The sequence below is a fragment of the Pelmatolapia mariae genome, linkage group LG6 (assembly GCF_036321145.2).
Source record: "Pelmatolapia mariae isolate MD_Pm_ZW linkage group LG6, Pm_UMD_F_2, whole genome shotgun sequence".
In the NCBI taxonomy this organism is placed as follows: domain Eukaryota; kingdom Metazoa; phylum Chordata; class Actinopteri; order Cichliformes; family Cichlidae; genus Pelmatolapia; species Pelmatolapia mariae.
Window position 1 is genome coordinate 39,151,652 of NC_086232.1, and position 23,302 is coordinate 39,174,953.

Below are 23,302 nucleotides of genomic sequence, written 5' to 3' on the forward strand. Positions count from 1 at the left end.
CGTGAGGTTCTGGGAGCGCTCCGTCTCTGGGCTGGGGCCCTGGCCGGGCCTCGGGGGCTCGGGTCCTGGTTGGTGTGTTGCTGGGGTTGTGGGCGGGTGGGTATATGGGGGCCCAGTCCTGGCGCAGGGCGCCACCGGTGCATCGAGCCACCTGGGGGACTCTTCAACTGGTGGGGGAGGTTATCACATCTTGCAGGAGCTTTCCTCTCCTCAGGAATTCTCTCTGCAGGAGGGGGAGATATAGGAGAGGTGGAGGAAGATCTCAGCCTGGGCGTCTATTGTCTTGTGTAGTCTGAAAGATGAGTGGATGATGGGGTGGGTGCAGTTTTCTCTGTAGTGGGGTCAGGTGGGCTGTCCCGGGCTCTGTAGGGCCGGGCGGCGCTGCTGCACTGGGCCCTGGTCCGGATGGGCCTGGGCCCCCTTTCCCTGGCGGGTTGCAGAGCATGGGGGTGCCTACTGGGGTCAGCGGGGGAGCTGGCCCCAGGGAGGGGTCACTTGCCCCTCCCTTTCTTCCTTCCCCATCTCCAGCTGCCTCCCTCTTCCCGCTCCACCACAATCACCCACACATGCAGGGCCTTGGGGTAGGGGTGTGTCACCAGGGTGCAGAGGAGGCATCCCCCCCCTCTGTCCCCTTCTGGCTGCCTCTGCCTCAATTTTATCTCACAACTTAGACATTCACATTACTCACACTCTCATAACACATACATATAGGATCTTGGGGGTGGGCTCACAACACGGACTCCAAATTACCATCAGGGTGTACACCTCACCCCTGGCGTCGTTGCCCACCTCTCAATTTTAAATACACGTAGACATTGAGGGCTATCAGGAGGGGCTATGCGCTTACCTGCTGCTCTCTGGCAGGTAGCTCCATGCCCTCCTGGGTTTTAATTGCACCTTAGAACACATATACATCAACACTACATATGAGCGGGTAGAGGGAGGTTTGGAGTCTTCTCACACCCCCGGTCTCTGCGGCCTGCTGGAGCGGGGGGGCTAGGAGGAGGAGTTGGCCGTCCGACTGGGGTCTGGTGTGTGGGGCCTCCCTGCTGCTGCGGAGTCGGGGCAGTCTGCTTCTCCCCACTGCAGGGAAAAGGGTAACACCACCTGGGTCTGGGTGCAGTTTCCCCCTCCAGGGGCAAGGGTACCTAGACCCGGTTCTTAGAGTACGCTTGGGGAGTGTGATTGTGTGTACAGCGTCTCTTTATGTCTGTCTCCACGTTGGTTGAGTGTGGAGTAATTGCCTATGAGAGCATGAGGGTGGGAATGGATGTTTGTATTTGAGTGTGCCTGTATGTCTGTGTCTATATGTCAGGTTGGGTATCAGACGCCACCTCTCTGGGGACATCTCAGGCCCTCCAAGGTTTGGAGGCCTATCTCCCCCCACCACTTCCCCTGCCGGTGGCAGACGCCCTCAGACATCGATGCGTTGGTGGTTCTTTGTGTCCGGGGGTGGGCGTCCGGGTACACACCGGCTCACTCCTTGGTGGCTGCTTATCGGGGCCTGGAACCTGGGGCTCGCTCGGGCCACTTCGGGGGTGGGGTGCCCTCGGCCTCTCGGCCTGGGGCTCGGTCACTCAGGCACAGCTGGCTGCCGGCGGAGCTCACGGGCACGTCACTGCAACCCCCCCTGGCTTCTGCTCCGCGGCTGCTGAGTGACCCCTCATCTGGGACTCTCCTCAGCTCTTTCTGGGACAGTGGCGCGGCTGCCCCTCTGTTGGTCTTCCTTGGTCTCTTGTGTTCTGGGGGCCTCTGGATGTCTGGAGTATTGATCTCCTCCATACCTGCTTCATGCCCTGGAGGATGGGACTGTGGTCCCCCACACCCCCTAGCAGATCATTACATTAAGGAACCTTTTAAATACAAGCGCGCTCATGCTCACAGGTGTACACACAGGTGATCACACACACAAACTACACCCTTTTTGGCTCCTACCTCAAAGCACACTGTGCGCTGTCGATCTTACGTGCTGCACAATAATGTTTAATATTAAGTATTTAGCGTTATATTCCCATATATCATTGTGATGTTGTTTATTCTATTACTCTCGTTTTCTTCTGCTTGTTTTCTTTTTTCTTTCCCAACAGGTGATCCAGGTGATCGATATATGTATTTTTTGTCTGCTTATTTTGTTGGTTTTTGTTTTTTGCCCTTTATCCCCGTCCCTCTTCTTCGCTGTTTTTTTTTCTTCTTCCCCCTTTTCTTTTCCCCTGTCCCATATCTAGCAAGTAAAAAAAATAAAAAAATAAATAAAATAAAATAAACAATAAAAGGTAAATCAAATGGACCATTACGGCAAGGCTGGGATGGTCCATTTGGTAAAGTAAATCCGTTGGGCATCTTTCTTCGCCTTTAGACAATAATTCTGATGGCAAAAGAACCAAACGGGACAGGTTTACAAAAAAAAAAGAAAAAAAAAGAAAAAAAAGAAATGCATTTCTTCATTTTCTATGAATATTTGAGTGATTGAACAAAGGCTGAGATTTTACTCAATTTCTGACGCACAGACGGACAGCTGCAGAAACCACAGACAAATAACTGTTCTTATCTGTGGCTGTGCGGTCATGTCAACAAGCTGAAGGTTACATGGGTATCCACACTGGGCTTTAGGTTTAACTTTCAATGACAAAATTGACATAATTCGGACTCTTAAAGGACACCTAAATACTCACAGAAGCACATACTAAAACATTGGTGTGGGAGGATCGGGATGGACTGATTTATTAGCCAATGTTTACCTTGTTAACTGCCTCTGGCTTCCTGGCAAAGAAGACATTCATAAATGGCAGGGGCTGATAATTATGTGTTGCACCACATGAATCTCTCTGTAGCCTAGATCCAGTTTCATAACTCTTTATGACTGAATTGGTCTGCCCTCAAAGACAGTGTGATCAAGGGCTAAATGATTTTAAAGTGGGTCTATTCTCCTCATTTCCATCTCCATATTTGTATTTGAAATTTTCTTTTAGAGTAGCTTTGTATGATCACAAATTCAAAATGATTCTTCTTTAGATTCACCTTGGTATGGCTCCTCAGTTAATCTAAAACAAGACATTTTAGCTCCTTTTAGTCCAACTTTATTCAGCAAAGCATCTCGAACAGTGGGTGGGTGGGTGGGGTTTCTGTGCATGTCTACCTGAGATGCACTAATCAGGGACATGTGCTGTCACTGAATTCATACAGATTTGAGAGTAAAAACAAACTAATAAATCTTTAAAATGGTGCGTTTAGAGCACTCTAAAGCCTGAGCGCTTGGTTTCCACAAACACCTTTTTGTTTCAAAACATTGGCTTGTTTAATATGGGCAGGGTTTTACAAAAGTTATTTCTTTAAAATGAGGCCATCTTTGTTTCCAAAGCACAAAAGTGGGGCATGGGAATAACAACACAAACAGCAAAAATCTTACTCTAAACATCAACATGGAGTCATTCCAAGTGCTGGAGACAAACAATAGCAGCCCAACAAAACAGAAACTGTTCTGAAGAATGTTGAGGAACTGGTGCGACAGGCACGGACTGAAATGTTAGGCACTGGGATCACTGCAGGTACCAGCCCTCTCCGAGCACTCCTCGGCCAGCTAAAGCCACTGAAATCACACAACCAGCATAAAGTAATGAGAAAATACGATTATGCCATTGATATCTGAAGGTCAGTGTGCTCTTTTATCCTGCACAGTCGGGATAAACACAAACTACCAACAGTGATCATATTCAGCTCAGGCCTCACTCGTCACTGCTGTAAAACCAGTGATGAGCGAGGTTTCTTTAAATTCTAATGCTACAGTCGGAAAGGTGAACGAGCCTCACTCATTGGCCCCGATTAAAACCGAGAAATCAGTAGTGTGTGAAATATGACGTCCATAAATTATATCTGATTTCACCCTCTGCTAAACTCCCTCCAGGTGCAAAGTTTCTGTTCCATGATGGCACTTTATCAGAGAGTATGTGCAAAGCTTTGAAAATATATACCATATATACTATAAAGGTTAGTATGACTGTGGTTGTGATTACTACTCATGCAGTGTGCAATCATAATGCATGATGAAACTGAAGAGGCAAGTTTCTGATCACCAAAGTAAAAATATATTAACTACAGTTTTAATTTGGTTATTTATATATTCCGTCAGACACTTGGGAATTTACATAGCACATCTAAGTAACCCATTCACACAGAATATGCGTGCACATTAAGAGCTTTAGTCGTCTCACCATTAACCCAACATGCAAATCTGTAGAAACCACACATGTACAGGAAGAACACAAAGTTTGAAGCCTAAACCTTTTTTTCTGAGGCAGTATTGCTAAGCAGTGCACATTTCATGTTAATTTATCCTGCACACCTGTTCCACAGGACGTCAGGTTTAGACTGGCTAATAAAAGGGTCCCATTTAAACAGTTTGTTTTCTGATTATATTTTTAAGCAGGTAGAATCAAATGCTCAAAGGTCTAAGCTTTATAACGACAGTATAATAAAACTTCAGTATATAGCTTCAATATATAATACATCAGTTAAGCTGTGCACACAAGACTGCCAAGGTTTTAATATGTGAGTAACAACCTTTTATAACTACAGAAACAAGAAATTATTTAATACAATTAGGTACTAAGTACAACTAGCTTACATTTTCCCATCTTTCTTTGCAAATATGCAGGCATTTTTATGACAGTTGGCACTGGTTTCCAAATAGCCATGACGATTGCTCAATTATTGCACGCAATAGCTTGGTGTTATGGATCAATACAGTGAAAGAGCACGAAGACTCATGACGAGCATGTGATGGGCCGTCTATCGAGACTAGGAAGTAAAAAAAAAAAAAAAAAAAAAAAAAGAAAAGAGAAAAAGCCTGTTTTCAGCAACAAACAGAGAGAAAGGCAAAGAACAAGGCCAACAGCAGGTTTTCAGAGCACAGTGACCCCGGCGTTACACAACCACATCTACTCAGACAAAACACTATTTTCATGATTCACAAACAAAGCACTTCAAATCCAATTTATACTTGCTCCTATGTATTTCAAACCATGCCAGTTGTTCCCGCTAAATAATGCACTCCTCACTTAACTGCTTAAGCTCATCAACAAGCCCTCATTATTTTTGAATGAGCTTCTTGGCAGCAGCGGTGACAAAACGGTAACAGATCCGCCTCTCTGCTCCAGTCACAGAGACTCGTTCAGCTACAGCCCCAACTCCCAGGAGACATGTCACCTTTTATTCTTTCAGTGTAAACTAAACATTTGTGACCTACAGCACTTTAAGTAGTTTTAAAGCTTTTGCTGCTCTTAACCTTTTTTAGCTACTAAGCAATAACCCTGAAGCAGCGAGTCACACGGGCAGTTCTTCCTGTAAAAAGCGAGACACTGATAAGAGTATGAGGATTACTGTTTTATTGCTGAAGAGGAAAACCACATCATGTTTTGTGCAAATGCCGTTAAGGCAAAGGGCTCTTTTCATAAGACCCTGACCTAGTGCTTAGTTTCTGAGAAAACTGATTAAGTAATAATGGCATGGGTCTCCTCAGGATTCAGCACAAACTCTTGCCAAATGTCAACATAATATTTTAATTAATTTTCTGAAATGATGACTGAAAAACTCATAATTTCTCAGAGTTTAAGATCATTTTAAAGCTTAAAAAGCATCCCCCCCCCCCAAATCTGTAAACTGGGACTGTGGGTTTTGCCTGCTTCTGATTCCATCCACCACAACTGTAAAAGGCAGCTAATCTGTCTGCAGTAATTACATTTCATGCTACTCAATGCACTTCCATAACAGTGAGCTTCTGAGGCCCACGTGAGACATCAAACGTTGCTGAGAAGCCACTTCACAAGCCAATAAAAGATGAAACAAACTCTAAGGATTAGAGTGCAGATTGCACAGCGGCACATTTAATCAATAAAACACTAATGATTTTAAATGATTTCCAACATTTGATGCAATTAATAGAAAATGTAAAATAATGTGGTAAAAAAAGAAGAAAAATTCCCCTCTGAGCAGACACTTTAATTGTTGCCCACTTGCACAATGAACAGAAATAAAAACCTTAGCAAAAGTCGGGAATGCTGTAATCGTGTATTTTTCAGTGCTGGTCAAAGCAATAGGAATTAGGCAAAGCAAGTCCCAGCCAAACTGTAATGACAAAAGACCACATTGTGAAACTGTGAGAGCAGCTCATTGGAGACTGAAATAGCAAATGACTGCTTGAAACTGCAAAGGAGTGGCTTTAATCTTATGAAATAAAGCTGTGCTGCTCCTCTGGGCTGACATTAAAACTGTAAATAAATTCACAGATTCTCAGAAATCTCTCTGATTTTTGCTTTCATACAATCTGTTGCCTGCAGCTTTGTGAATTTGCCTCAGTTCCAAGAGAGAAATATTTTTAGAAAAGCTATATTTAAACACCTCCCCGCCCCCTACCTTGCCCGTGTCTCTCTCCTCTGGTAACAGAGGTGATTATTATGATGGCAACAGTGAACTGAGTGTTGAGTACGGTGCAAGCAGAGCACAAGTGAGGCAGAGCCTGAAATCACCGAAGCCTGATAGTGTGACACATTCTCCTGATGTCCCAGTAATGGCCATTATTCCAGTAAGGGAGCGGCACCTGTTTAAGGCGTCTGCTGGCACCTGCATCAAAGATGACGGAGCTTACAAAAGGTTCCTGGCTTTACTACAGGAAAGAGCTAAAGTTAATGCCAACATAGATTTAATTCTTAGGTAGTTTATCATTTTTTTTTAAAAGTATTAGGGCTACATTAAGAAAAAACTATTATCGATCACTTCAAGGATAAAGTCAAAATTTTGAGATTAAATTTGTAATTCTAATTCATTGTGGTGATGAGTATGTGGATGTTGAAAACATGATGCAGAAAGCCGACTCTGGTCAAAAAACAAACAAAAAAGAAAAACAAAAAAAACCCCCACACAAACTCAGAGGAGTGGATTCGGACAAAATGAAATGGCTAGCAGTGCACAGATGCAAGGTTATCAGTGGTTAAACCCTCATACGATAAAGAGGGTGTATTTTGTATCACAAGACGGCCAATCATTTTGTTTCACCAACTCATCAAAACAAGGCATTTTGCAGAGGGTATAGCAAATGTGGCAGTTTGTCTTGAAACAACAACGTAATCTCCACATTTCGACTTTTTTCCCCAGAATAATATTTACTTTTCTTTAACTTTGAATCTCAAAATTTTGACTTTATTCTCAAAATAATCAACATCATGTTTTTATGTTAATGTGGCCCTAATACTCTGTCGTACAGTATAGTTGCCCTGCCATGGAAACTACCATTATGTTCCTGATCAACATCACTCTTATCTACTGAAGTCTCAATGGACTTGTATAAAAATCAACAAATCACACCCCTATCAGGAATTCTTTAAGCTCAACAAAGCCTTGGAAATTGATCTGATAACAGAAAAAAAAAAAGTTGCCTGTAACAGCACACTCACATGTGACAATGGGCTCAGCTTATTGCCTTTTACATTGTTGTAAAGATTACAAACTATTAAAAATCTGGGCCACGGTTCATGGAGAAACACTTTCACGTTTCTTTTCATTTAAGTAGATAGCCTATCCCATTCATTTGCAAAATCTCTCTCTGTTTGTTTGTCGCCCAGCTCAACAACTGTTCTTCACTTTAAACTTGGCAGATGTATCAATGAGGGCAGTACTGAATGTGAGCTCTCGATGAGCGGTGTTTTGAATAAACATTGTTTTCCATTGGTTTGTAGGGGAACATACACACAGTCAGGCATGTTTGGTTATCTCTGAGAGGACACTTACTCATATTATTACAGTTTAAAGCTACTTGACTCCAACTTGAACTGTAGCAGGTAAATGCCAAACACATAATCTAACCATTCCTTGAATGTAAGTGACTTTAAAAACAAATTTTAAGACTCAAAAGAGGAAGTGAAAAGGAAACTGAGCTAAAAAGTTAAGTTAATGAGACATCATAATTCTAATGCATGGATAAAACTCACGCATGCATAAAATAGCTGGAGAAGTATGAACCCTTTTTTGTTTTTCAATCTGTGGTTTCCTTTAACAGAGGCCTTCATTCATTCATTGTTTAACTGAGAAAGCTGTAAATCACAATGAGAGAGTGTACCCCGTGTAAAACTGCCCCACATAGCCTAAGTACAATAATTTCATGTCAATATTTTGTCATGTTAACTCCCAATCATCTGTCTTCTTCAAGGCTTTGTAGGTACAAATGCTACCAATAAACTTCCTGCCACTTGGCAGCTGTCTTGGAGCACATCGGGGTAGTTATTTTGTGTATGATACATAAATTATCTTTAATTCTGGTGAGGGCCAGGACATAAACATGTATGAAGAAAAATCAATCACAAGCCAAACACAGAAAACCAAAACAAAAAAGGTTTGCTTACCTTTCCCCCCAAAAACCTTTTTTTCTTCCTAAAAGTTTATTTCATTTCATTCAGAGTCTGTTTCTTTTTTTTTTTTTTTTAACCTTTTTTAAAAATACAGTTTTATTTAAAAAAAAAAGTGTGTCTACATCTCAGCTGAAGAAAAATCTGATGTAAGAAAAATAAAAAACGAATATTCCTGATGTTCGAAAAATAGATTTGGTCTGCTGAGAACTTGGAAGACAAGAAAGTGACTCAAAGCTATGAACAGGTGTAGAGTCACCAGGGCGCAGGTACATATGAGCAGCACATGCTCTTTGTCTCACAGTGAAAAATGAATAAGTCAAACTCTATTAGAGGAACAACACTAAGGAGGTGATAAAGAAACACAGCCACTACCTGTTTTACTGCATTACAACAGCATCAGAACATGTTTGGCTCAGAAAGTAAAACATCCACAACACAAACTAGTTGGTGTGTGTTTTACCAGTCGGTACAGATTTCTGTTTGGGCATACATGTGGAAAAGGCTTCCATTTTGAACGGCTTTCATTCGGCAGTTTTATTTGTGACATGCTTTCTGAGACAGGAAATGAAAACGTGATCCAAATCAATGCTGCAGACACACTCAAACCCTAAGGGGTTTGAGTGTGTTAAGGCAGCTTTTACTTCTCCTTTGGTTGGCAAAATGACACCTTTCTCTCTGCATCCTTTCAACCACATCCTGTCCTTTAGTTTCAGCACTTTCAGCATGAATTCTTCCTACAGGTGCTGTCTGTGCCGCCGAGGTCTGAGCAGCTTTTAATGTGTTTGCTGACATATGCCAAATCAGGCTTAGGATACAAAGTACCTTACTTCATACCATGTAGGCTTCAAAAACAAACAAAAAACAAAACGCCACAGGTTGCGGCTCTGGATGCTTCTCTCATGTTTATGTTCAAATTTTTCTACATTTCTGCTATTCAGGCCACCGTTATTACTTATTCAGTAAGTCACTCATCCAAGTAATTTAGTGAAGAAGTCACTTGGACGAGTGGCCAGATGTTTCCCCCACAGGAAACGCAACGTTCAGATGAACAGAATCAACTTTTTGGGTTGTTAAATTTAGCTAAAACTAAACTAAAACTAAAAGACAAAGATAAAAGAAACAAAAAATAGAGTTTAGAGAGATGAAAAGTAACCAAACAATTAATCTGTAGTCACAAAATGAATGAAAATAAAGAAAAAGTGTCTTTAGTTTTAATCTTTTACATAAAGCATTAAGAGGCTTTGGTGCACATATTTATTGAGAACATAAGCATGAATGACCTAACTGACTGCCTTGACAAAATACTTTATAATTATATTCTGAAATTCTTCTTAAATCATACAAGTACATCCCATACCAACTACCAATAAAATAATAAAGCTTCAATTACATAAAATTTTCTAATAAAAAAACCAATTTTGAAAATTAGCTGAAATTAATTTAATCAAAAAAAAACAACCTATATTAACTCTGATTCAGACACAACCATATCCGTTACATATATCCTTACCAGAAACAAATACAATAAAAAACATTTCTGAGAATGACAGCCTACATCAGACCAAACTTTTCACGTGTTAAAACCAAAATGTTTTACATCTACTATCTTATTCTTTAGCTACATCTAGAATGGGTTCACTTTCTTATCCAGACACAAAAATCAACATAAACATTACGACTACAGAGTTAACTGATTTGCATAAATGCCTAAATACCCGACCAGGAAGAGAGACCTTAACGTTCACTTTTTTTGCCACCTTGAAGCAGGCTTAACTGAAGTCAGCAGGAGTCTGGCTGCATTACTCAAGCTCTTTTAGAACAGCCTCATGCAAATCTTAAAGTCAAATTCCTCTGTGAATTACCGTGAATAACTGGCTCACCAACACAGCTAACTGCTACGCTTTATTTAAGATCTACTATGAGACAATGTGGCAGTTAAGGAACAACCTGCAAAAGAGAACAATGCAAGTTTAAAGAAGTGGAAGCCTACAGAAGATAGCATTATTGGATTACTTGCATTAGACCTGAAACTGAACATGTGTTTAAAGGAAAAAGAAACATGTTCTGGTGTGCGGGCTTTTACCACAGCCTGTGGGTATTGCTTTGAATGTCATTTCACGAAGCAGCAGCTTCAGTCATCTAAAAATAATGACTACATGACTTGAAGCTTCTTGAGCACCAAAACAATAAGCTCCATGAAGACGTTTGGATGACAACAAGTGAAATCTTATTCCTTATAACACTATGCAGCACTAGTGTTTCTTTTAGTATGAGCAATGGCTACTTGACAAAAGTAGTATTGTTCTCATATAACCTATAGAGACCACTGAGAGGAGCATAGACTTACATACAAAAGATGGAAGTAAGTTTCTTGTCTAAAAGGTGAAGCCAATGCATTTTTGCACTCTTCAGGTTGCATAAAGTAGTTAATTTGAACAGAAGTTTACAGTCTTTTTGTCTACTTTACCATGTGACTGGGAAGTTACTGTGGTATCACTCAGTTTCTGAACCTGATCCACCTCGCCTTGTCAAAACGCTAAAATCAAGGCAAGAAAATGGTCAGCTTGAGGCTAACCAAGGAGTGACATGACGATGAGCTACATACGTTTTTATATAGTGTCTATAGTGACGAGTAAACCAGTTAAACGAGAAGAAAACATGCACTGCAGGTCTAAGAAATTATTTTTAAATATAACCTTAAGTCAGTATGTGCAAAACAAAAATAAATAAATAAATAAATCAAACCAAACAAAATAAAACCCAAGAAAAATGGTAAAACTCAACTTTAACTATCTGCGTTTAAAAGCATTTGCTGAAATGTAAATTTAAAGTCAGAGCTTCAGAATGGAGCCTTGGGCTCATCTCTTTTATTTGTATGTTCGAATATAAGACTCCATGCTTGCACAAGGCTTTTAAGGACCACGGTGCTACCAATCATCTGGTTTTGTGACAACATGTTCAGTTTTGTGAATGACAAAGCTGGGAATCCCGGCACTTTAACCCTATGTGGTAAGACAAACACACGTTACCCATTTTCCTTCAGGTCACCAATACCTGAGGCCTGCTTCTAACTCAGAGGTTTTATTTGATCCCTATTCTGTGAATGCCAGTTGTTCTGTAATACTACTCAGTTCTTCACCACTCAGAGCTATGTTTGTCCTTCCTATCCTCCACACGCACTCTCTCTTAAGCTTTCCTCTTTCCATCTAGACTTTGGCCCCACTGAGGTCATTTGTAGCTCAGGAAACCGATCAATAATGAGTCCAAATTTACTGGCTAAGTGCTTACCTTGTATCCTCAGTGCCATTCAATCCAGCCTGGGACTTGCATCTGCCTAGAGCAGAGTCAAGTATCACATGTCCATGGTGCTCATGGGGCTTCTGAGAAACACAAGAATTAAAGGGCCAAAGATAATTATGGCTGTAAAAAATATAAACACAGAGACCTAAAATATAAAGGGAGTGTGTTCCTCGTAGCTCAGCTTTTAGCTGGTAGCCATTTGTGGATGGAATATAACCATATGGCAAAATATAGGGTTTGACAGTAGGAGTTAGCATGAGGATGATACTGGGAGGTGTTATATGGACTAATATGGGTACTAACGTGGTCATAATATTAATTATGACCTTACACGGACCAGTGAAACCAGACTGTCTTGTGATGCAAGTAAGACAACTAGCACACGACAGCATTAACTAACACTTATTTTCACTGCCATTAGCCCAAACATGACTTAATATCAAACCATAAACAATGAGTGGACGGAAAAGGAGAGTTTTCCTGTTTAAAACTGAATCCCGAATTTGTTCCCAAGTCTGTTTTTAGACGAGCTTATTTAACCAAACTGGAAAAATTTGTTTCGTAATGATAGCTTACCGTTTGTGGGAGCCTTCATGTTCGCCTGGATACACACGAAAAAAGCAAAACTTCCAAACGGGCTCCAAAGATTCACGCACAGTAATGTGTGTGTATTCAGTTCCACGTACCAACTTATTTCGACCCGTCTTCTCCCTCACCCTGTTGACAACGACTAAACTGCACTTAGTTCCTTAAAGAAGAATGGAAAAAAACGCTGGAGTCACGGGAGGCCAGAGTAATCGAAACCGAGCAGCCGGATAACTCCATTGCAATGCGGTTTGGGATAGCCAATCGATGTTTTGATAGAGCTGCTTTGCAGGCCTGAGCTGGTGAGGCAGATGTGTAAGGTAAACAGTGTAAAATGTAAATAAGTCGGGAACACTAGTGTATAGTTTTTTTCTGGCTTATCTTGGAGGACACAAAATTTGCAAAATTGAAATAAACTCCTTTTGTAGATTATCATAAAAGAAAAAGAAAGCAAACTCATCTTTTATTTTGCCCACGGGAGTCCTGTGTGCAAGCTAATCAGTTAAAAACAAATCTAAGTGTGTGAATAACAGTCACATCTAATTAGTATTTAAGAGCTAAATGCATTAAAGAAGGATGTGATTTACAGCAGTTTTTATCTTCACAAAAAGGCGCAGCTGACACCTGCTGAAAATAAGCATTCAGTGTAATGTACAGTTAAAAGTTCCCTCCTGTGATTTAAATAGTGTTACTCTGCTAATGTCGTGTTGCCATCTAGTGTTAGCAACTGGCAACTGGCCCCATTAAACTGATGGTACTCCAGGTTGTGTTAAGGTATGTAATAAAAAGAAAATAATTAGTCTTTCATGTATCAGTTACATTGGAAACAATTTTATTATTAGTCTGAATGCCTTTGGGTTAATCTTCTTTTTTAGATTCTTTATTCTGAATAACTAATTTACAGTTTGATTTGTTAAGCATCATGAGTAACTGTTTAGGAAGTTAATTATAATTATCATACATTCAACATGTTATTTTTCCCATATTACACCCTTCAGAACACTTTTCACACAATATATGAGGACCTTCACATACGACCCCTGTCACACAACAGTTTGATGGAGAAAGCGAGATCCACTGTGTAAGCTAATAGTGTAATACTGGATATAACGGTTTCCATAATAACCAGCTGTTGTGTTATGGCGTTTTTGTTTTCATTCAGCTGCAGTATCTTGGTAAAACAAATCACTGTGGCCAACATGTAGAGCAGTACTCCAATTAGGGAGAAGCCAGCCAAAAATCTGTCAAAAGGCAGAAGACATCGCCCAGCAAAGTCACCTAGTATAACCACCAGTGTAATTAGAGACATGAGGATGCAGACACCATATGACACACCAGAGACCGAAAGCTGCCATTCTACTCCATTACGGAGTTCATGGACCATCTCCACAACCGGAGGTATGATCATACAGCCCCCCCATAGCTGGATGATCTTGAGGAGACCCGGCATGGTGCTCATGTAGCCTCTTTGCTCGTGCGCTTGGGTGCGGAGCACAATTGACTCTGAGGTGTAGGCCAGGAAGGTGAGACCTGAGGCCACTGCAGCCGCCACAGGACGTGGTAGTTCCCCGTTATGATCCATCACCATCCAAGGGAAAATCACAGATGTACTGAAAGTCATCAGTGCCCCCAACACTGCCACCGTCATAGTTAGGTTCTTCCAGGATACTCGGATAAGACTGTGAAACTGGATGATGCTCAGGATGTGGATGAGCAGGGTAAAGGTGAAGAAGAAGCACCAGATGAACATACAGAAGATCCTAAAGGTTCTGTTCCAAATTGTGTTATTATGTTCCACAGAGGCCACAAGGCTGAATGCTGTGCAGGTTGTTAGGACTTCCAATGTGCGCACCAGGAAAAGGGGACTGGTGAAGTCTCTGGCCTCTAGTACAATCACAGGCATTGTCACACCGTGCACTCTGAGCGATCTAGCATCCAGCAGTATATTTAGGCGTCTTGAACAATACCTCAGTCTCAGTTCCTCAAGGTTTATTTTTTTTATATCTTGTAGTTCAAAAGTTCAGCCAGCTTGTATAAATCCACAAATATCCGTTTAATCAGGGTTTTGAAGAATAGTCCAGTAGTGTCCATGGAAGCAGTTAACTCAACAAGATCATAATAATACAAAAAAACCTATTAAATCATGAAATTATTTCACTGTCTTCCTTCCGTTCTCCAGCACCTAAATATGTGTAAAATGAAACTTCAAAACAGCACCTCTTGGAATATATTTTGAAGCATGGTTGGTGTCAAAATAGACCTCGCCTACTTCCTTTTTGAGGTTGCAGCCGTGCACTTTCAGTCTCAGTGGAGGTAGGTGCAAATGGCCACAATAAAAAGCAAATGCAAACAGAGCAATCTTCCTCCTACCTTCAGTTCTCATGAAGCGTTGTTCCTTTTTTTTTTCTGAAGTAGCAGTAATAAGATAGAGCGGGAAACTGTTCTTGGGTTTTTTTTTTTTTTTTATTGTTTGAAGATGTATGTCGTGCATTTGTTTTAGGACAATATTCATTGATCTGTGGAGTGCTGTAGATCATTTAAGAGTTGCTTGGTGGATCTGTTTGTGGGTGTGCCCTGCTGTACTCTCAGGGGAGAATAGGCTGATATTGTAAAGAGCATCTGTTACCCCCCTGCCACTACCACCCCCACCCCTCACTTTTTTGTAACATTTGGAAATAAGTTGTGTTGAGAGCTAGAAGAAAGCTGTAAACATTTTACTGCTTGATTGCATCCATGGGTGTGACTTTGTCTTGCATACACTGTAAATAGATTTACAATGTAGAATCACTGTGTGCGTGCATAATTATCTGCATGCATGTTTTCACAGGGAAGATATAAAAGTGTTCCCGTGTGTACATGTATTTATACAAGCACAAGATAATCTCTGTGGAAATAACCAATCACTTTGCCTCTGTGTTTTGCCACATGTCCTGTTTGTGTTATATATAGATGCTGTATACGCCATTTCCCCAGTTACCGCAGTCTCAAGAGCAAAAACTTTGACAGAAAGCTAAAGACACATCTGATAAGCAGCTGAGGTAATGGCTGTGATGCGTGTATCAGGGTTTTGAACACATCTGTATATAGCTTAACAATAACCCAGATCTAAGACCAAGGCTTGTCTCAGTTTCAAAGATAAGTTTCAGAAGTTCCTTTTTTAAAAATCTCTTTTTGCAAAGATGTTACTGTAAAAAGCCACATGATGAATGGCTTACATTTCTGATTCCTTATAGTGCCCTCATGTGGTAACAAAATGAAATGCAACTTTTTAAACTTACCACAGAATTTCAGTAATGATGGAAGGCTATCTGTAGTTATGGATAAGCAGCAGCAGAGGGTGAACTTGTTTATAATATGAACAAAGAAAATCCACCTTAAAATTCTGAGTAATTGCACATATACGCTAGTTTATACCTTAGTAGTTTTCCATTCAATTACAAGAATTTAATAGATGGTTTTAAGACAGGGAAAATTAAAAACAGTTCAAGTTCTTACAATTTACTTGGGGAAATGTGGCAGGTTTTCATCTGAAACCCTTTTGTCATGTCATCTTTTATATACTGAATTCCCCTTTCTGTAAACTCCTGGTCATTGTGCTATCCTCAATGATGCTTGATTCATAGTGTAAGATCATTTATTAATATTAATATGTGAATGAAAACTTACAAAGAAGACTGGAAACATTAAGCTTGCTTGTTTTAAAAATGGTTGAGCCACATGAGTCTAGTGTGAAAAGCATCAGATAAGCCCAACAGAACAAAAAAACCAACAGTGTGACATTTTGGTTCATGTGTTGTAACAGCTTTGCTGTTACCAAGTAGGTATATGGCAACAAAGAGAAGAACTGTGCCGTTTTTATTCTGCTTAAATCTGTCAGCTAATGCATTTTTGTTGCAGTAACTGACTTACAAACCATACCAGTCTTTATATGCTGTTATACTATTTTAGGGATGCATCTGCAAACCTGCAGCACTGACAGTGCACGGTTCCACCACATCACAGGAAGTACTCTGTCTCTCTTGAGATGACTGTGAGAGTCGTTTTTACTCTGAATGTTATTAGCATGATTCTCTGAAATGCCTTCACATGCCATGTAGCCTACTGAGTTTAAATAAAACCTTTACCCTCTGATCCACATTGTGATGATAACCTGAAAATTACAAATAGTACGACAATAAAAAAAGGCTTAACGTACATTTGACTACATATGTTTTTACCACGTACTTAGTACAGTATTGAGTAGTCAATCACCGATGGCTCGTACCATTTCCTGGTGATTTTTTTTCCTCAAATTTTGATGCTTTTTGTTTTTATGATTTCATGGTTGCGTTTAGTTTTGAGCCTTGATGGCTGTAAGTGGTTGTACAGCTAATTATTTTATTACTGAGAGGTTCTTTGATGCTTGGTGAATCATGAGAGATATTCTAGCAGCCTGAGCCTATAGTAGCATAAGTAAGCGACAGTTTAAGCTCCAACTTTAGCTAAAAGGAAATTTTAAACTCTGACAAGTAGAGCTTTTTCTGACAACCAAACTGCTTCCATTCTACTTGTAAAAACTCTGGGAGACACAAGTAATCAGTTATGAAAAAAGTACATTCTGTAGGTCTCAAACTAAATGCATCTACCCTGTATGTGTTCAGGCGTATTGGGCATTTGGCTAACAATTCACTGCAAAGCATACCAATAAGATGCAGTGTTGTGACGTTTGAGTACCATTCTTTTTTGAATAAATAGTATTGTGTGCTTTTATTCCGTTAAAATCCTGAAAATAAGTCGACATTAACATACTAAAAACTTTTACATATTGCGAACTTTGCAGTATGTTTGATCACGTGTCAGATCAGTCTTTATATTTTTTTTAATAAACTGTACTGTACTGTTTAGTCAGAAAAGTTGCAGCAACAACAAAGCATAGTTCACACTCTTAACACGGTGTAATTTTAACACTGAATGCCTAATAATTCTGTGAAATGTTTTCCAACACCTTGTATTGACAGTGTAAACACCCCCACCTACCCACCCCACAGACACGCACATGCTCACTCTTACCCTCAATCATAGTTTAGACAATTTGAACTTCATCATACTATTAAACCAATAAGAGACATGAACTTTTTTTCATGATACACTTTATTAAAATCTAGTCTGATGGATGTAGGTGATAGTGTATAACAGACAGTGTTCAAACGAAAAACACAAAACAAACCATAAAAGCAGACTTCATATTCACTTTTATTGTTAACTGGATGGAAATTTTCGGTACAATTCATGGCAAAAATATACACATACTGCAGTGTGCCAAGAAATCAATAATCTCACAAGGACAATGGTAATATCTCTTGATTGAATTCCTCTTCTCCATGACAAGATCATTAAAGAGCATGAGTTTTCTTTTTTGCTAAAGGTGGATTTAACTCTGAATAAGCTTTTAGCTGGAATCATGTTAATATTTACTGACTTCTTACCAGGAACTGCATTAGAAATGTCAAGTTGGTTTCAGTGGTTTTACTCCAGAAGAACTTAATCTTGAATTCTTAATGTTCAATAAAAAACTGTTATAACTAAAATGGTGGTTATTGGTGAGACACATTTATAAGACAAATATGCGCTATAATTGATATAAATCTAATGCAAGCTTCCAGGTTTCCTTATTCAGCTAAATTAGTCAGATCACATCAGAAGTGTTGAAAACGAGATAAACTAAAGAGAGATAAGCTGCATTTGAATAAAGGAAAATGGTGTAAGTACTTGGTTTATGTGGTATGAGAATAACACAGTCTGTGTTGGTTGAATACTACTGGTTGGTTGTGTACAGTGTAAGACCCTGAAATGTGTGTTACTGTTAGAATATATAAGATGCCCTAACTCAAATCGTGATCTTCTCTGTAGTCTAACCAAATAGTTTTTTGAGCCTAATTCTAACCAAGCAGTGATTAAAAATGAAACTAAACAGTGGGTGAAACAGAAAACAAACTGCGGTCTCCAGCTTCACACTTTGGCCACTGTACCTGGTCACCTATGGGTATTTTAGGCCTTTGTTGGGTACTTGGTGGCTCCGGGGTATCTGACTGAGTGTTTAGGTGTGATTGGTGAGCTGTTTCCTTGGGGGATGTGGCCAGGGGTGGCTTGGGCTTCTTCATTGTGTGGTGGGGGCTCTGCTGGGTGTTGGGCGATTCTCGGGGTCCGGGACCCCATCCTCAGCTCGTGCTGAGGTGGCCGTTCTCTGGCGGGGGTTGGCTGGGATGGACACACGGTTGTCATTAGGAAGTGTGGCCTCAGATATTCAGCTTTCTTGACTCTCCTCGGTCTCCTCTCTTTGTTTCGGCCTTTAGGTGCTGCCTATCGTTTGAGTGTGCTTTGTTACAGATGCAGCAGTTGGAGTCCTAGCATATCTGTTTGCTTCATCCTTGACTCCCCCCCCCCCCCCCCCCCCCCCCCCACACACACACACACATATTCTTTTCTCTCTTTTTTCCTGGTCCTTTTCTTCTTCCATTCCTCCACTCCAGCAATATTATGAATTATAAAATGAAATAAATGAATGAAACAAAAACATCAACAAGAGGAACCTACAGAGAGTCTGCAGTGCTCCTCTTGGGAAAGCAAATGTGTTTGGCACAACAAAGCATTCGGACCATTATTCTGCTTGCTTCTGAGCAAGACAGGTTTGAAAAAAGAAAAAAACAAGGGTAGCTAGGAATAATAAAATAATAAATGGGCAACCTGGGCGAGATGAAGACAAATGTTTAGAGAAGCTGACAAGAACACACAGGCTCCTGGTTTGATGCTAGCATCTCTCAGATGACTCTTGGATCACTGACAAAAATAAGCATGAATTAACTCATATTTAAAAAAACAAGTTGTTCCTGTATTATGGTTTCTACGGAAACTGTGAAAAGCAACAGCTACAACAGGAATCAAAAATTGCACATTTATTTAGCATGCATAAGACTCTCTAGTCCAATCAACATCATATAAATCTCTGGGAGTAACAATCAAGGCAACCTCACTAATCAAGGTGTGATGTGGCTGTGACAGCCACAGCACACACAACTGACTGGCACACACAACGTCACACACACAACAAAAAAACAAAACTTTTTTTAAAAAGTGAGAGGCAAGTTGGCTCAATAGTCCAGCTGACTACCTTTACTTTCTGCTGTCATGCAAAAGCGCTATACTGGCTGAAACTGAACACGGGTTACCTCATGCAAAGAGGCTACATTTGTGTGTATAGTCTTTTCGACTGATCTAGAATTAAGCTGCATATCTGAGCCCTAGTCTTTTAAATGTCCCAATTCCTAATTAATATAGCAGAGAAGTAGGTAGACGTTTCATAGCTTGCCGAGAGAGGGTGCATGCGCAGACGTTTTATGTTGGAGACTCGGAGAGGTTCGTCAGTAACGTGATTCCCAGGAACGGTGCTCCTCACGGACAGTCAGTTTACTTTACCGCTGTTTAGACCTTACCGGTGTAAAGTATTTACTAAAACGCGGACGAAAGAGTTTACGTGTAAATACGCGCGTCACTTCAGGCGTTAGATAATCAGTCCATTTTAATGCTGTTAGGTTGCTCATTCAGTGGAGTCCTACGGTAAAATACATTAAAACAGAAGAATATTTAACATTACAGTTTAAAAACAACGACGCAGACCTAATTCAAAACTTAATCCACGCACACACAAACGGGCTCTCGATCAGCGCCCTGCTGCCAGTAAGAAATAAGGTAAATGAAAAAATCTCCAGCGAAAAATTCAAACCACAAAAATTGTTACAAGCGTTATACCGGAATTACAGACTTTTTAAGAACACGTGTTGGTTTTTATGAGCAGCGACTGTGTGTATGTGTGTGAGTTACTTGCTGCCTTGCTCTTCCCAGCTGAAAATGCCTGCGCGCTCCCAGAGACACAGCGGTATGCACATTTGAAATTAATCAAAGGGATGTGCCGTTTTATGCCACTGGCAAATGGTCTTGATTCTGTCTTGATGCATGCTTAATCATCCGGGTAAGGAAATCCCCCAAAAAGTTGAATTTGCCCATCTGGACGAAGCGTTTTCAGTGACAGAAACGTTAGAGTGCCTAACGCCAAAGCACTAAGTGCCAAGTGCCTCTTCAGTCTCAAGTGACTGCAGGTTTCTCCAACCTTATAAACAGTACCTTTACATAACAACTGAAACTAGCACCACTGGCTAACAATGGGCTGTGAAGTCAGTTTCTTCATTGATCAACAGCCACTGATCACAGACCATACCCTGCAGTTTTAGTTTAGTGCAGGATAAACAGGTTAGTCTGCTGTACTGTGATGGGGTTAAAGTAAAGAACAATGTGTAACTGGTGCACAGTGGCTGTCGTTTTAAGGTCAGAGTTAGGTACAGAAAGAGTAGCAGAGATTCATATGAACTATAGCTGATAATGCTTAGATCCATCGACTGAATTCCACCTGCATACCAACTTTATACAGTCTAGTAAAGAGACAGCATAAGCAGTGTACTGTCAGTGTGGAGGATGGAAATTAGCTGGGACAACTCATGAAACATCTGGTTATATTCAGGAGCGTGGTTCTTAACACAACCCGTCGACAAAACTATGTCAAATAACACAGACTTATGATCTGAAAACACTGCATCTAAAATCATCAAGTTTAAAACAAGCAGGCTATAGGATGAGACAAGGTTCACTGTATGCCACATGTGTGTGCAGGCCCAGCCACCCACTGTGTGAGATTAAGCTAAGACTTTTTAAAAAGTCATTTAAGAAGTCCTTATTGTATTTAGGTGGACAGTAAATCACAACACATAACACTGGGTTAGAGCAGCCCTGCTCAAATAAGGTCAATTGAACACTGGAGGAAAATGAGGGAGAAAGCTGCTTATAGTCGTATATATTCCAAAAAAACAGTTGCTATTCCCCCACCTTGGCCTGAAGTCTGGGGAGAATTAAATTAAGCACAGTTAGGCGGTGCCCAGTAGTATTCACTTGTCTTTCTTCATACACAAATAACCTTAAGTGACATCCCAATCTTAATCCACAGGGTTTAATATGGTGTTGACCCACCCTTTGCTAATATAACAGCATCAGCTCTTGTGGCCATTGTTCAAGAAGTGCATTTGTGAGGTCAGACTGATGTCGTACAAGAAGACCTGGCTTACTTCATCCCAAAGGTGTTCTATCAGATTGAGGTCAAGACTCTGTGTAGGCCCGTCAAGTTCTTCCACACCAAACATGCTCATCCATGTTTTTATGGAACTTGCTTTGTGCAGTGGGGTGGAGTTATGTTGGAATAGGTGTGAATAGACTGCACAATAGACTGGAGGGTGTTCGCTCTGTGTTGTAGCGTCCTGATGACACTCAGTTTGTGCTCCAGTGGATGATGAGAGTCAAACCTTAAATACTGTTCTGTATATGTTGGTTTACGGTACACATCAACTCTTAAATGTCCCCCATTACTGATAGAAATCTCAGAGTCTAAGAAGGCTAACATGTAATTTTTCATATCCTTCCTAGTGAAGTTGATGTGTTAGTCCACCGAGTTAATGTTATCTGTGAATTGCAGTACGTCCTGAGATTAGATTTTTTACCCAGGTGTCATCCACATACCTGAACCAATGACTTGATGGTGCTCCAGGGTAGGATAACAAAGCCCTCTTTTCCACTTCTTCCACGTACAAGTTGGCCACAATAGGTGAAACTGAGGAACCCATGGCACACCCATGTTTCTGCCTGTAGTACTGACCCTTGTATGTGACATTGGAGGGATTTGGACACAGTTCCAAGAGAAAACACACTTGGTTGGTGCTGAAAGTGGTCCTGTTTCTGAGGTTTGGGTCATTCTGTAATCTCTTACAAACTACCTCCACTGCTTCAGTGACTGGAACACAAGTGAACAGACATGTAACATCATACAAGACCAATATTTCATCTGCCTCCATAATGATATCACTTCCCTTCTCAGCAAAATCCAAGGTGTTCTGGTTGTGGTGTTTAGAGCTGCCTACCAGCAGGTTGAAGATCCAAGACAGAAACTTGGGTGACCGAGTTGATCACGAAGACAATTGGTCTTAAAGGTACACCCTGTTTATGTATCTTCGCTAAACCATACAGACTTGGTGTAGCTTCCCCTGGGTATAGCCTGTGGTATGAGGTCTGGTCCATAGTATTGTCTTCTTCTAACTGCTATCACCTTCTTCCTGTAACCACCTCCTGGGTCTTGTTTCAGGGGCTCATATTTTTGTCACTGAGCAGTGATAACATTTTCTCATGATAGCCTTTCTGGTTTGCCAAAACCGTACACCTACTCTTGTCTGCCAGAAGGATGATAATGTTATTGTCATTACTAAGTGATGTGAGTGCCTACCTCTCCTCCATGCTGATGTTGGATGCTTTCGTCCACAGTTGCTCTGCTTCCATTTCTGCAATTTTGTTGCTGTTTCTGTGCCTGTGATCAGTTCCACTAGCTGGATTTATCTTGGTGTCACAGCAAAGTTCAATACTTTTGCAAGGATGTTTTTCTCTGCTTGTGTGAATTGTCTGTCAGACAAATTTTTCACCCACTTGTCCCCATCCTCAGTGTGGCATACTTCTCTCTTTCGTCCTCTGAGGACACACTCTGTATTTTGCTTTGGTTTCCACCAAACAGCAAGTAAGTCAAATTTCCTTTGTTGCCTGGTCTTAAACTTTTCATGCTTTTCTCAGTGAATTCAAACACCTTTTGAAGGGTATTCTCATCTATAGACATGTAAAGGTTGGGGAAACCTGCAGTCAGCTGAGACTGAAGAAGTCACTTGGATGAGTGACAAAGTTCTCATATTTTGGCTAAAAGTTTTTCTGCTAATTATCGTTGCCCCAAAACTGACTAGACCTAGATTCTAGTACAGATGAAGAAGTGGCGTTTTGATTGTGCCTTGTTATTGTTGCACATTTAATAAATAAACTTTTATCCTTAGTAAGATTTTATTATCTAAAATTTGTAATTCTATATAATAAATTTTATATAAAAAATTCTTAAAATAGTTTGTAAGAAA

At 40.5% G+C, this 23,302-nt stretch overlaps 2 protein-coding genes across 4 annotated transcripts in view; both read right to left on the minus strand.

Annotated features, from left to right (window-relative positions):
• The window catches only part of LOC134629514 (testis-expressed protein 2-like), a 37,941-nt gene extending 25,504 nt beyond the window's left edge, over positions 1–12,437 (minus strand). For all 3 annotated transcript variants that reach the window (XR_010094064.1, XM_063476900.1, XM_063476899.1), the window contains exons 1-2: positions 12,273–12,437; positions 11,685–11,776 (exon numbers count right to left, since the gene is read on the minus strand). The gene's annotated coding sequence lies outside the window, so the exon portion shown is untranslated. The remainder of the gene's footprint in view (positions 1–11,684; positions 11,777–12,272) is intronic.
• Positions 12,438–13,216: 779 nt separating this feature from the next.
• Positions 13,217–14,446, minus strand: LOC134628751 (myeloid-associated differentiation marker-like). The gene has a single exon (XM_063475506.1). It carries the CDS (start codon positions 14,182–14,184, stop codon positions 13,309–13,311), a length of 876 nt encoding a protein of 291 aa, XP_063331576.1. The 5' UTR covers positions 14,185–14,446; the 3' UTR covers positions 13,217–13,308.
• Between the last annotated feature and the right edge of the window lie 8,856 nt (positions 14,447–23,302).

Excerpts from the sequence above, each read along its gene's own strand:
- LOC134628751 (XM_063475506.1), bottom strand. The coding sequence starts at position 14,184 with ATGCCTGTGATTGTACTAGAGGCCAGAGACTTCACCAGTCCCCTTTTC.